Genomic DNA, 12,781 nt, shown 5'->3' with positions numbered 1-12,781 from the left:
ATATCCTTCTCCTTATCACGCTTTACCTCCATAGATTTAGCATCCATTGACAATCCTTGCCTGAGCTGATCTTTACTATGATGGTTGCAAAATGGTGACTTCTCAGTTCCACCAACCCCCCCACATTTAATAGTTGCCATTCAGTGTACTTACGTAAGGAAGAGTCCTGCTCTTCTTTCTTCCTCCCTCCTTCCTTCCCTCCCTCCCTCTCTCCCTTCCTACTATCTATCTATCCATCATCTGTCCATCCATTTTCCATCTTTCCATTGTCAGTGTGGATTTACGGGTTCCTATTTTGTTCCAAGAGGCTATAATTTATCACTATCCTTATTTATCTTGATGCTCAAGTTGTCCAAGATACAGTGCTTTGGGAATCTTTGTGTTGCTCCATTGCTGGAATTTTTTCCCTAGTCCATAAGAATACACTAAGATGGTTTGTATTGTCATTTGTCCTTGATGCCCCAGTGGAAACATTTACTGTATTGTTTTTTAGTTTACTAAATGACATGTAACACTTGCAGTTGGCAGTCATGCCACACCATTAATAATTATTAAATGTCTGCCAGTTCTGCTGTGTGATCTCCATAAGCATCTGAAACTAGTATTGGTTGAAGTCCTTTGCAGGCTGACTAATGCCTTCTTCCTGTAATAGTGCTTTGTCATTTCAAGTAATTGGCTGAGCACTGAGTAAAATGAGACTAGAACATGACTGCATGGCACCTCCCTCTTGAGGTGACATACTAATCTTGAGGGACATACTCCTTATAGGTTACATCTGGGCATTGATAGTCACTTCCACTCTGCATCTCTGGTGTCTCTGAGGTCTCCTTGTCAGCTTTTCAGATCTTCTTGAGTTCTGCTAAAGTAAGTCTGGGGTTTGGAAGTAGGTCAGAACCCCTGATGTCTGTGCACAGAGTCACAGAGCAGCTGTGTGGGAAGCATGATGTCATCGCAACAGATGGGAATGGTCACAAGCACTTGGAGGAGCCTTTCTGCGTTCTCTCCTCAATCTTCTTACTCCTGTCAGCGAAGAGAGTGGAAACTTCAGTTGGGGCTTGATGATGGGAACGTGGATTAATTTCCCCAGGGAACCTTTACTTCCCTTGTATTTTAAGACCCACTGGATGTAGCAGTAGTGGGAAACAGCCTTCTTTGGTCCCTGGGGGAAATCCCTGGGTTGGTTTCATTTGAGCTTGTGGGATCAGATTTCTGTCTATTCATTCTAGCTGATGTAGAGAATATATTACTCCTAAAATAGTTTAAGGGTAGATGAGCATTATGAATTATGGGTTGTGGTTTTTCCAGCTCATGATGTGTAGCATAGAGTGGAATGTATAGATGTTTTATGGGAAATATTACCTTGCAGGTCACTTTGGAACTTCTTGGGTGAAGCACTACTGTACATATCAACGGGATTCCAAACAAATCACCATGGTACCATTTGACCAAAAGTCAGGAGGAAAAGGGGTGAGTTCATTTTTAAAATTTGGTGCTTGATTTGCTTGGCTAACATATAATGATTATAATGCATGTATAAAGTGACACCTCCAGTGTTACATTTATGTTTCATTATAAATTTAAAATTAATAATTTAAAAAAATTTTATACAGTAGTTTTAGGAAGCCTAAGAGGCTGAAGAATTGCTAAAATAAGATGATTACTCTTAGCTCTAAGTTATATTAGGAACTGCAATTAAGAAATATTTTTGTATTTCACATATATACAATGTCAAGCATGTCGAATATTTTTATATGCTAAAAATTATTGGATGACCTCATCCTGTGAAACTGATTCAATCCCACTCCCACTTGACACCTGGAGAGCTGCCGGTGGCAGTATAGATGTCCTGGTTACCTATTGCTGTGTAACAAGTCACCCCAAAACTTAGCAATATTTAAAACAACACCAATCATTTTAGTATTTCTCATCATTTCTGTGGGTCAGGTATTCAGGGGGCGTTTGGATAGGTGGTTCAGGCTTGAGGTTTCTCACAAGGTGCTAAGCAGATGGTAGCTAGAGCTAGAACAAGGAGGGTCTGAAGCAGCTTAAGCTGGCCAGATACAGAGCAGTTCTGTCTGAGAAATTAATCTTTGCTATTCAATGGAAGACAATAGATGTAAGGCCTGTGAATATAAACTGTCTCCTCCTAGGCCTTCTGTGTTTTGTTTGCTATTCTGATATTAGTGGGTGGTTAAGTTTTACCTTATGTAGCTACACTTCTGTTATTTCAACAAACAGGCAAGCTTGCTAATTTCTCCCATTAGTTTAGATAAAAAAGATTGACAGAGGCAGGGGAAACAGAAATCCTAACAAATTCCTAAGTGACAGTAAGAAGAAATCAGGGACAGCAACTTCTGTGTTTCTGGGTATAAAGTAGTGCTATGAGATGAAATTGTCACATTCAGTTGAGCAATGGAATACTACTCAGCAATAAAAAGAAATAAGCCCTTGATATGCACAACAACATGGATGAATAGCAGAGCAATTATGTTAAGTGAAAGAAGCCAGACAAAAAGAGCACATACTGTGTAGTTCCATTTATATAAAATTATAGACTATGCAAACTAATGTGTAGTGACAGAAAGCAGATTCAGCAATTGCTTGGGGATGTACTGGGAGGAGGGATGGATTGCCAAGGGATACAAGGAAACTTTTGGGCATGATGGAATTATTTGCTGGCTTGGTCATGGTGATGGTTTCATGGATGTATATGACATCAACATCTATAAATTGTACAGTTCAACATGTACAGCTTATACATTAATTATATGTCAGTAAAGTTGTTAAAATGTGTTTATTGAGCAGCTACTGTTTCTAGGATCCAGTTGGGCTCAGGAGACAAGAATAAGCAAAATTTGACCCAGTCTCTGTTCTCAGGGTCCTGTGGTCTAATGGAGAGAGAGACATTATTGTATTCATCACCTATATCAATGCACAGTTTCAGCTATGGTCAGTGCTGTGATGGAGGTAAAGGTACATGGTGCTTTGTGAACACGTACTGGTGATATTTGTTCTGATCTGGGAAGGTTTTCTTGGAGAAGTGATGACCAACCCAAGATCATAGAAGCTCAGAATTGGGAGGAAACCGTCTTCTTCTACTCTTATGAAACCTGCAAATTAAAACAATATCCACACTCGTTTATCTGCCGTGGACTGATGCAGTGCCATCATGATCCACCCATACTAAAGATGTTCGGGTCCAAGTCTAGTATGGTGTACAAATGTAAGCTGCATGAGGCTTTTTCCTGGAAAGGTTTATAGTCACCCTTCCACCGCCCATGGTCATGAGCACTCAGATTTGAGAAGATGAAATGATGGCTCCTGTTTACAGGTCATGTGTGTCCTAGAGAGGAGTAGAGCTCCCATTCTGGCCTCATCTTGATAGTCTGTGTGTTCCCACTAGGGAGAAGATGAATCAGTTACCCTCAAATCCTGCACACGGCGGAAAACAGATTCCATTGAGAAGAGGTTTTGCTTTGATGTGGAAGCAGTGGACAGGTGAGTAGCTAGCATGCTTTTCTCAGGAGCCAATAGAGCTGAATTTCTATATCTTATATTTTCTTTTCAGTCAAAGCTTTCTGCCTTTTTCCCCTTCTCCCCCTCCCTCCTTCCTTTCCTTCTCCATCCCTTCATCTATGTCCAGGGTGCTGGATCCAGGCCATTGCTGGTTTGCGAGAATCATTAGAGCCTGCCTGCCTATCTTTTGGATTCAGCACTGAATCACTGGCTTGGTTTTGTTTTACTTTAATGTTAGTGCTTTCATGCTCAGAAATGTTGTTGTATCTCCAGGAGGTTGAGTAGACTTTTAAAGAAAACTATTTAGCATGATTGTATCAGCTATTTGAAAATTTTTTTTTAACTGAAAAAGTTAGTATAATGATTCAAAAGGCATTGGAATGGAAGAAATTTTTCTCAAATAAAAAAACAGCTTTTAGTTACATTTCACCTACCAATGTGTGTGTGTGCCCAGGAAAGACACCAAACCACTTGTGAAATCACAATTTTTTGGAGGGAGAGCCATGTGTTGTATTCCTCAAGATTTATAGTCTCTCATTAAGTTGTACCATTTCGTGGTTTTAAGCTAGTTTGACAACATTCCAATTCTTTGAAACACTTTACTTGGCAACAGGTTAATTTTTTCAATGAAACCCACGTGTTAAGCTTATTTGAGCTGCCTGTTCAAGATCAGGAATGCTAGCACCAAGATCCTTAAATCTCAGCATGATGCTCCGTATAATGCCATTTAATCTCTCTCCTTTGTTAAAAAAACACTATACCATTTCATCAAGCCATTACTTACCCCTCCCTGGGAAGTTCACCTGTGGCCACCTTTCCCTGGCTCTGTGGCATCCTGAGACTGAGTACTGCCTGGGGTGTGCTCCTTGTGCACTAGCAGGTGTGCACTGCCTTCTTCTGGCAGGTGTCTACTCTGCGCTGGAGGCTGCTAGGGCTGCTGGAGGCCGTTAGGCCTCCCATGGAGAGAGCATGCCCTCTTAGCCTGTATCAGAAGTTCATGGAAACTAACTGCATCTCTTAAGCAATTTAGTCATTACACCTTTGGCTCTGAAGCCAGACAGCCTGGGTTCAAATTTTGACTTTGCTGCTTGGTAGCCGTGTGACTTTGAGCAAGTTACTTAATCTTTTGGAACCTTGATTTTCTCATCTGGAAAATGAAGTTCCCAGGATGGTTATAAGAATTCAAGGAAATAATGCTTGTAAGATGCTTGGCAGAGGGGCAGATAATAAGTGCTCAACAAGTATTAGCTGTTACTCTTTTTTTGCTAACTAGCTTGTCCTGCATGCTCACCAGACATGATATTTGACTTCTAAACACAGAGAAGTACATATCCTTTACTGTGTGTAGAGGTGTGAGAGGGGAAGATAAAGAAGAATAGCATGGGATGGGGTCGGGGGATAGGTTGAATTGGAGTAGCAAAGGGGAATTGCAAACAGCCTTCCCCCAACTAAATTTGGTTATTATTGGTTTTAAACAAATCCTAAACCTTGGTGCTTTAAGCATCTCTTTTCTCTTTTCTAAGCATGTGATTGAAGGGAATTCATATTATTGGCATCCTTGAAGGAGGTTCAGAAGATCTGTTTGCATGGAAGTATAGCCACCTGTGATGCCCGTCAAATGCACGGTTCCTAGAGAGAACCGTCTGCCGCAGAGCTGCTTTGAAGAGAGCATGCCTTGTGTTGCAGCGCTCTGTCAGATTGAAAACAAACCCAAATTTGCTTTCTGAAGCCGAATTATTTTTGTGTTTTCATCTTCAGAAGTTTCCTGAGCAGTTATGGAGAGTGGCTTTTTACGCGAGTAAAGCTCACTGTGGCACCTCCGTCTTATTTCCACCCTTGCCAGCACTTCCTAGCACCTTTCCTCCTTTATGACTCCCACAACAGCTGTGCATGTCCCAATTATAAGCAAAGAGTGAATGTGTCACATTCAGCATACTGAGTGGGCTTGCGAGTCGATTGCTCCTGAGTTTCTGTCCCTGGTTCCCTCTGCATGGCATGGAGGGATTTCGGTTATGGTTCAGATGAGGGTGCTGAGTTTCCTCTTTTTTATTTTTCTTTTTTGAGATGGAGTCTCGCTCTGTCACCCAGGCTGGAGTACAATAGTACGATCTCAGCTCACTGCAACCTCTGCCTCCCAAGTTCAAGTGATTCTCTTGCCTCAGCCTACTGAGTAGCTGGGACTACAGGCATGCACTACCACGCCCGGCTAGTTTTTTTGTATTTTTAGTAGAGACGGAGTTTCACCATATTGGCCAGGCTAGTCTTGAACTCCTGACCTCAAGTAATCCACCCACTTTGGCCTCCGAAAGTGCTGGGATTACAGGGATGAGCCACCATGCCTGGCCTGAATCTCCTCCTAATAGACAGGGGGTGAGTAGACTGCCTAGGAAACACCTCCTCTCAGATTTCTATACAGGTCCCAAATATTTAGGTTAGAGTACAGCAGGATTTTCCTCCTTTTTCCTTTTTTGACCTCAGTGCCTTTCTGTTTTTTTCCCTCAGTGTTTAGAAGGGGGCCCAGGTAGAGAAGGAAAAGGCATTTTCATGCGCTGGGTAGCTGCATCCCTGGGAACTCTGCCCAGAATCCTTTTTTCTCGAAGACTACTATACTTTCCTTTTTCACCAGCGTCCCTTAGCAAGGAGGCAATTGCTGCTAGATGCCTTGCTGTCCTGCCTTCCATAGGTTCCCCAGCTCCACCTGCTGGACCGGAGAGGCAGAGGGTCAAAATGCAAGTTTAGCACCTGGGAAATGTGGAAGTGAAAGAGGGGATGGTTACATTTAACCGCATAAGGGTTTGAGATACTCCCAGAGTATGTTAAGTGGAGAATACACAAACATTTATGTAGTGACTAGTAATGTTTTCTTCTATCAAGATACAAATACATGTTAAAGTGTGAATTATGTGACTTAGAATATGGGATTTTATGGATTTTTAAGATTGAATACATTTATCTTTTATACTTAATGCTGATATATCAAGTTATTTTGTAACAAAAGCTGTAGCCTTTAGGAGGTGATATCCTAGGAGGTCAGTGTTGTGAGTTGATTACCCTACATCAACATATTTTACTGTGGTGAAAACCACGTGCACTCAGTTACAGATTCCTGGTGCCTGCCCCATACCCACCCAGTTCAACTTTCTGGGACTGAGACCCTGAAATCCATATTTTCAAGCTTTTTAGTTGTCCTTTATTCTTACTACTACTTGGTATGTTAAATACAATGTGTTTCACAATACAGTTTCATCAGCCCACATGAAAACATTTTCCTAATTCGAAAAATCACAACAAGCAACTATAGCAAAACAAAACAAAACAAATTCAGGCTCCTTTACTAAGGAGCTGAATGCTTACCTGTATGGAGGAGGAGAGTGTCACTACTAGGAAAGGTGATTTCTAGTCTCTGAGACAGATTACTTGACCAGGCAAAAGGCAAAAACAGTCACCAAAATCAAACCCCTGCCTTTTTAAAGGATGTGAAAATGGAGGAGGAGTGAGGCAACTGGTAGTATCAGAGCATTTCCTGTAAGCTGAACACTTTCATCCTTGTTTTGTGTCATCCTCACTACAACCTAGGGAGGTAGGTCCTCCGTTATTCCCATGCTGCTGAGGAATCTGCAGTGTAGAGGGGAGAGGCCGTTTACTCAGGGCTAAGGTGGGATTTGAACTGAGGTTCACAGGAGCCTGTTCCAGGGCACATTGGTACCTCAAAACTTTGATTTTTTTTTTTTTTTGAGATGGAGTCTTGCTCTGTTGCCCAGGCCATGGTGCAGTGGCGTGATCTCAGCTCACTGCAACCTCTGCCTCCTGGGTTCAAGCAATTCCCCTGCCTCAGCCTCCTGAGTAGCTGGGATTACAGGCATGCACTGCCACGTCCAGCTAATTTTGTATTTTTAGTAGAGATGGGGTTTCGCCATGTTGGCCAGGCTGGTCTCAAACTACTGACCTCAGGTGATCCACCTGCTTCGGCCTCCCAAAGTGCTGGGATTATAGGCGTGAGCCACCACACCTGGCCCAAACTTCAGATATTTTAGAAACATTTTCCAGTGATGAGCTCAGAGCTGTTGGTGGTTGCGTTTCAGAGACACCGCAGTGTCCAGTTTTCAGGCTGTGAAATCTGGGAAGTGCTATTGGCACCCTGTCAGTTGCATTTGGCATTATAAACTGGAGTGAAACTGTACAGTGTAAAGTACAATGAACTGAAGCAGCAAACTCGCCTCTATTCTTACATCTATTCCTCTGTGACCTTCAGAAAGTCCTCATGTGACTAAATTAAGAGAGGCAATGTGATAGAGCATAGTGACAGGCACATGGCACTGAGTAGGTGTTCCATGAATGGTTTTTTTGGTTTCTGTACACCTTTTCTTCCAACTTTTATTTATTTGTTTAGAGGTGGGTGGGATCTCCTCATGTTGCCCAGGCTGGAGTTGAACTCCTGGGATTAAGCAGTCTTCCCACCTCAGCTTCTGAGCAATTGAGAAGATGGGTGCACCACTGTCACTGTCCCTGGCTCCACCTTTTATTTTTAAGGTGACACTCTTTTTTTTTTTTTTTTTTTTTAAATAAATCCAGGACGACTAGCATGAGTAGGAGATATCCTAGCAGTAGTATCACTTGTCAGCTAATTGTTTTCATTGTATCACAATACATTGCTGTCAGTTTGTTAATCCTCAAATCCCTGACATGTAAGTCTTACAGAAAACTGTTGTCGTTCTTTGACTGATGAATGAGCTGGAAATCACATTAAGTGTTAATCCAGGTCAATGGGATTTACATCTATGGTTCTTGAACTTTTTATGTCAAGGATCCATTTTATTTTATTTTATTTTTTTATTTTACTTTACTTTACTTTATTTTATTTTATTTTATTTTATATTTTTGAGACAGAGTCTTGCTCTGTCGCCCAGACTGGAGTGCAGTGGTGTGATCTTGGCTCACTGCAACCTCTGCCTCCTGGGTTCAAGCAATTCTCCTACCTCAGCCTCCTGAGTAGCTGGAACTACAGGTGTGTGCCACCCCATCTGGCTAATTTTTCTGTTTTTAGTAGAGACAGGGTTTCACCATGTTTACCAGGCTGATATCAATCTCCTGACCTCAGGTGATCCGCCTGCCTCGGCCTCCCAAAGTGCTGGGATTATAGGCGTGAGCCACCGTGCCCAGCCAAGGATCCTGTTTTAAAACCAAATACATTTCTAGAACTCTACTTTTAATTCTTATATATCTAAGTTCTTTTACCTTTGATATCTAAAAAGTAGACCTATGCTCTCATCTCTGTGTCCACACCCTTTCATATTGGCTTCTACACGATTTCAGAGGCCACATCTCATTTAGTTTCTTTTCTCTAGTGCCTTCCTTTTTTTCAGAACTAGTTTTTGGGGGGAAGTTCAAACCTGAACTACTGAGGACCCTGGGATTACATGGAGCAAATGTTTCACAGACTAATATTAGCTCTTCATATCTCTCCTTTCCCTCAAAAGAATTTCATTGTTCCCAACATTGAAAAGCTGAAGTTAGTAGAAATTCTTTGTATTTCTTCAATCTCAAACCGAAAACTTGCTTGGATCAAGGTATCATGTCAATGCAATCGATATAATGATTCTTTGAAGGTTCCTTCTGATTTCTTTTGAAATTCAGTTTAAAGACTCCAGCATTAAGAATATGACATGGCAGCTGGGCGCAGTGGCTCACGCATGTAATCCCAGCACTTTGGGAGGCAGAGGAGGGCGGATCACAAGGTCAGGAGATCGAGACCATTCTGGCTAACATGGTGAAACCCTGTCTCTACCAAAATTACAAAAAATTAGCCGGGTGTTGTGGCAGGCGCCTGTAGTCCCAGCTACTTGGGAGGCTGAGGCAGGAAAATGGAGTGAACCCGGAAGGTGGAGGTTGCAGTGAGTTGAGATCGCGCCACTGCACTCCAGCCTGGGCAATAGAGTGAACAAAAGAAAAAAAAAATTGATATGGTTTTAAATAAATGTAGCTTGTAGTAGTTGTGTTGTACTGCCACAACATGCTCCAAAGGATAATTTTAAAAAATTTCCTAGCAGACGCTTGTTATAAATTGTGTCCCTGCCAAAATCATATGCTGAAGTCCTAATCCCCAGTATCTGAAAATGTGGCCTTATTTGGAGATTACTTTATAGAGATAATCAAGTTAAAATGAGGTGATTAGGGTGGGCCATAATGCGATGTTACCATTGTCCTTGTGAAAAGGGGAAATTTGGACCCAGAGATGGACATGTACATGAGAAGATAGCATGTTAACATGAAGGCAGAAGTTGAGGTGATGCACCTACAAGCCAAGGAACGCCAAAGATTGGCAGGAGAGCACCAGAAGCTAGGAGAGACGCATGGAGCAGATTCTTCCTCACAGACCTCCGGAGGAACACTTGATCTTGAACTTTTAGCCTCTAGACCTGTGAAGCAATCAATTTCTGTTGATTAAGCCAACCAGTTTGTGGCACTTTGTGACAGCAGCCCCAGGAAATGAACACAGTGTTGAATAGGGAGGGCCTTTCTCAATGAAGCAGCACCCATGTACCCAGCAGCCTTTAAATGGATAACTCAACACCTTCTGCTTGAGCACTCCCATTGCCAAGGAACCCCACTTCATAAAGCAGACCATTCACATAAATTACCTTCTTTCTTTATTTTATTTTATTTTTACTTGATGATAGCCTAAGCTTTCATTAGCTTTTTAAAAATCACCCTTTTTTGACTGAGCGTGATGCCTCATGCCTGTAATCCCAGCATTTTGGGAGGCCGAGGCAGGTGGATCATTTGAGCTCAGGAGTTCAAGACCAGCCTGGCCAACGTGGTGAGACCTGTTTTTACTAAAAATACAGAAAAAAATTAGCCGAGCATGGTGGTGGGCACCTGTAATTCCAGCTACTCAGGAGGCTGAGGCAGAAGAATTGCTTGAACCCAGGAGATGGAGGTTGCAGTGAGCTGAGATCGCACCACCACACTCCAGCCTGGGTGACAGAGGGAGACTCCATCTCAGTAAAATAAAATAAAATAAAAATCACTTTAAAAATTCTTTAATAAAGCAGCATTGTTGGGTGCTTTTGTGTTACTTTGCCATAGCACCAGGCATTTGAAGGTTTATAATATATATTGGTTAATTGAATAAAGACTGGATTTATTGTTACAAAACGTGTCAACTCTGTGAGAGGATTTAGTGTAAAATTTCTGGGTTAAAAAATGGGACATGATTTCAAAGCAGCCGTTAGTGGTAGCATGATGTGAATCGGTAGTACTTGCTCATGTCTGTGTTCACTCACTTTGAATAATTAACTCCATCACACAGTGTCTTAAGGAAATTCATGAGCAAATATAGGGAAAGTATTTGTTTAGGCTAAAAAATCATGGTACTAGTCACTTGCCTGCATCCCTGGATTGGTTTATTTTTAAGAAATTTCTCACAGATGTAAGTGACACTTGGATATTTTCTCTCATGTTTTCCAGGAAGGCTCAGTCAACCATGTGAAAAATAATAAAACAACTTCTTCTGATTCCCTGAATCAGTGGAGTCTCTTCAGGGGCAGTGTTTACACTGGGAAGAGGAAATGATGACTTTTTTTCTGGGATTAACTGACTCTCACCAATGTCCATGCATTTGAAAATGCTGTGTGTGTTAAGTGCCTCTTTCCCAGCACTGGTACTCTCCAGTGGGCAGCAAGGATAGCTTCTTAGAGAGGGCAAGGATATTTAGTGCTAGAGTTGTAGTAAGGGATAAGGCAAGAATCAACTTGTCTTCATGGAGCTCACCTTTGAGTTTGGAATGCTCATATACATTCAAGCAACTAAGGTATAAACACCAGTATGTTGAGTGTTCCGGCAAACCTGAAGGGCCAGAATACTGGGGGGAAATGCAACAAACAGGAGGACTTTACCCTTCTGTTCTTATAAAGGATGATGGCCTGACTGGAATATGCTGAATTCATTCCCTCCCTCCTTCCTTCCTTATTTTATTGAGCATAACTACATGCTAGAGACTACTGACAGTGGAGATATAAAGTTTACAAATCAATTGGACTTTCTTAACAGATCTCATCTGATTTTCTTTCATACCAATTCCAAAGTCCTTGTTTTGCAAGCTTTCCATGAATAGGTAAAGGGCAGTAGCTCTCCACTGATCTAGTCCCAGCCTAGCATTTCACATCCACTGTTAACTCTATTTTCTTCTTCCCAGGTAACCTGCATTTGCACAGTGATGAGTTTTTCTTTATATTGGTTGGTTAGGTGTTTAATTAGGTATGTTTTATATACCTCTGTTCAATTCTAAATGTCTGTCTCAAGTGATTTGCTTCCAGAGGCAGAAAAACATTTTATGCAGCTTTTAATACAGTAATAGGTACATATGGTTGTTCAATTTTATTTTTTATGGTGACATAATTTTGAGATGGATTAATTATTTTCTTTGGGGCTATGGTGAACTATTGTGTAAGAGACTAGAGGAGCTTAATCAAGTTAGTTGCTATTTAAACTAAAATTTTAGCAGGTGCCCATGTAACCTGCATTTGTGTACTGGTAGGAAAAAGACCCAGGAAAATTGAAGGTTGGTGAAAGTCAGAATGGTGGAGGCCAGAAAGATTTTTGAAAGATGTGAAGAATCTACTGGAACCCTCAGCACCCTCATTTCAAGTATGTTTGTATGGCAGGCTGCATGATGCAGGTAAAAAAAATAAGAGCATTCCTAAATTTGAATTTGGGATCTGTTCCTTACTAGCTGTGTGACTCTGGGTAAGTGGTTTAACCACATCTGTAAGATGGGGTGAATTATCACTACATTGCAGGATTTTTTCTGAAGGTGGAACACACTAATACTCCCCTCTGATGGAGTCCTATGTCTGAAAACATGGCTGTTGAATTTTTTTTCTATGCCCTAAACCCTGGGACTCTATTGTTGTGATGGTGAACCTTAGCTTTGGTGGATATTCCTGTGAGCCTGCTTTTTGTCTTAATGGTGCTCTTTTCCTGTAGTGTCATAAGTTTTCAAGTTACCTATAAGCTGAGAGGAAATACAGGTGCATTCAGGGTATATGTGCAAAGGGCCTACTAGGGTAAGATTACATTTTCAAACTGTTTATGTGATAACCTCTTATTGATACATACTTCATATAAAAGATAAAGTTTTATGCCCTCTCTTTCCAATTTGTGGCCTCAAGAAGAAACTATATTAATTTTAAATTAAAATAATATTGTTTCTTCTAGCTTAGTAAGTGGTGTTTGTGCATGCATTTGTGTGTCTTTGTGAAATTGT

General features: G+C 41.3%; 1 protein-coding gene across 15 annotated transcripts in view; it reads left to right on the top strand.

The window, feature by feature from the left end:
* LOC105466962 (Rho GTPase activating protein 26) overlaps nt 1–12,781 on the top strand; it is a 907,509-nt gene that overhangs the window by 582,073 nt on the left and 312,655 nt on the right. For all 15 annotated transcript variants that reach the window (XR_011624168.1, XR_011624169.1, XR_011624171.1 and 12 more), the window contains 2 exons: nt 1,367–1,467; nt 3,404–3,498. Coding sequence is in view for 5 of the 15 variants with exons in the window: in XM_011716194.3 (XP_011714496.1) it covers nt 1,367–1,467; nt 3,404–3,498 (196 nt within the window). In the remaining 10 variants the exon portion in view is untranslated. The remainder of the gene's footprint in view (nt 1–1,366; nt 1,468–3,403; nt 3,499–12,781) is intronic.

Source organism: Macaca nemestrina, chromosome 6 (assembly GCF_043159975.1).
Source record: "Macaca nemestrina isolate mMacNem1 chromosome 6, mMacNem.hap1, whole genome shotgun sequence".
NCBI lineage: Eukaryota > Metazoa > Chordata > Mammalia > Primates > Cercopithecidae > Macaca > Macaca nemestrina.
This window is presented reverse-complemented; position numbering and strand designations above follow the sequence as displayed.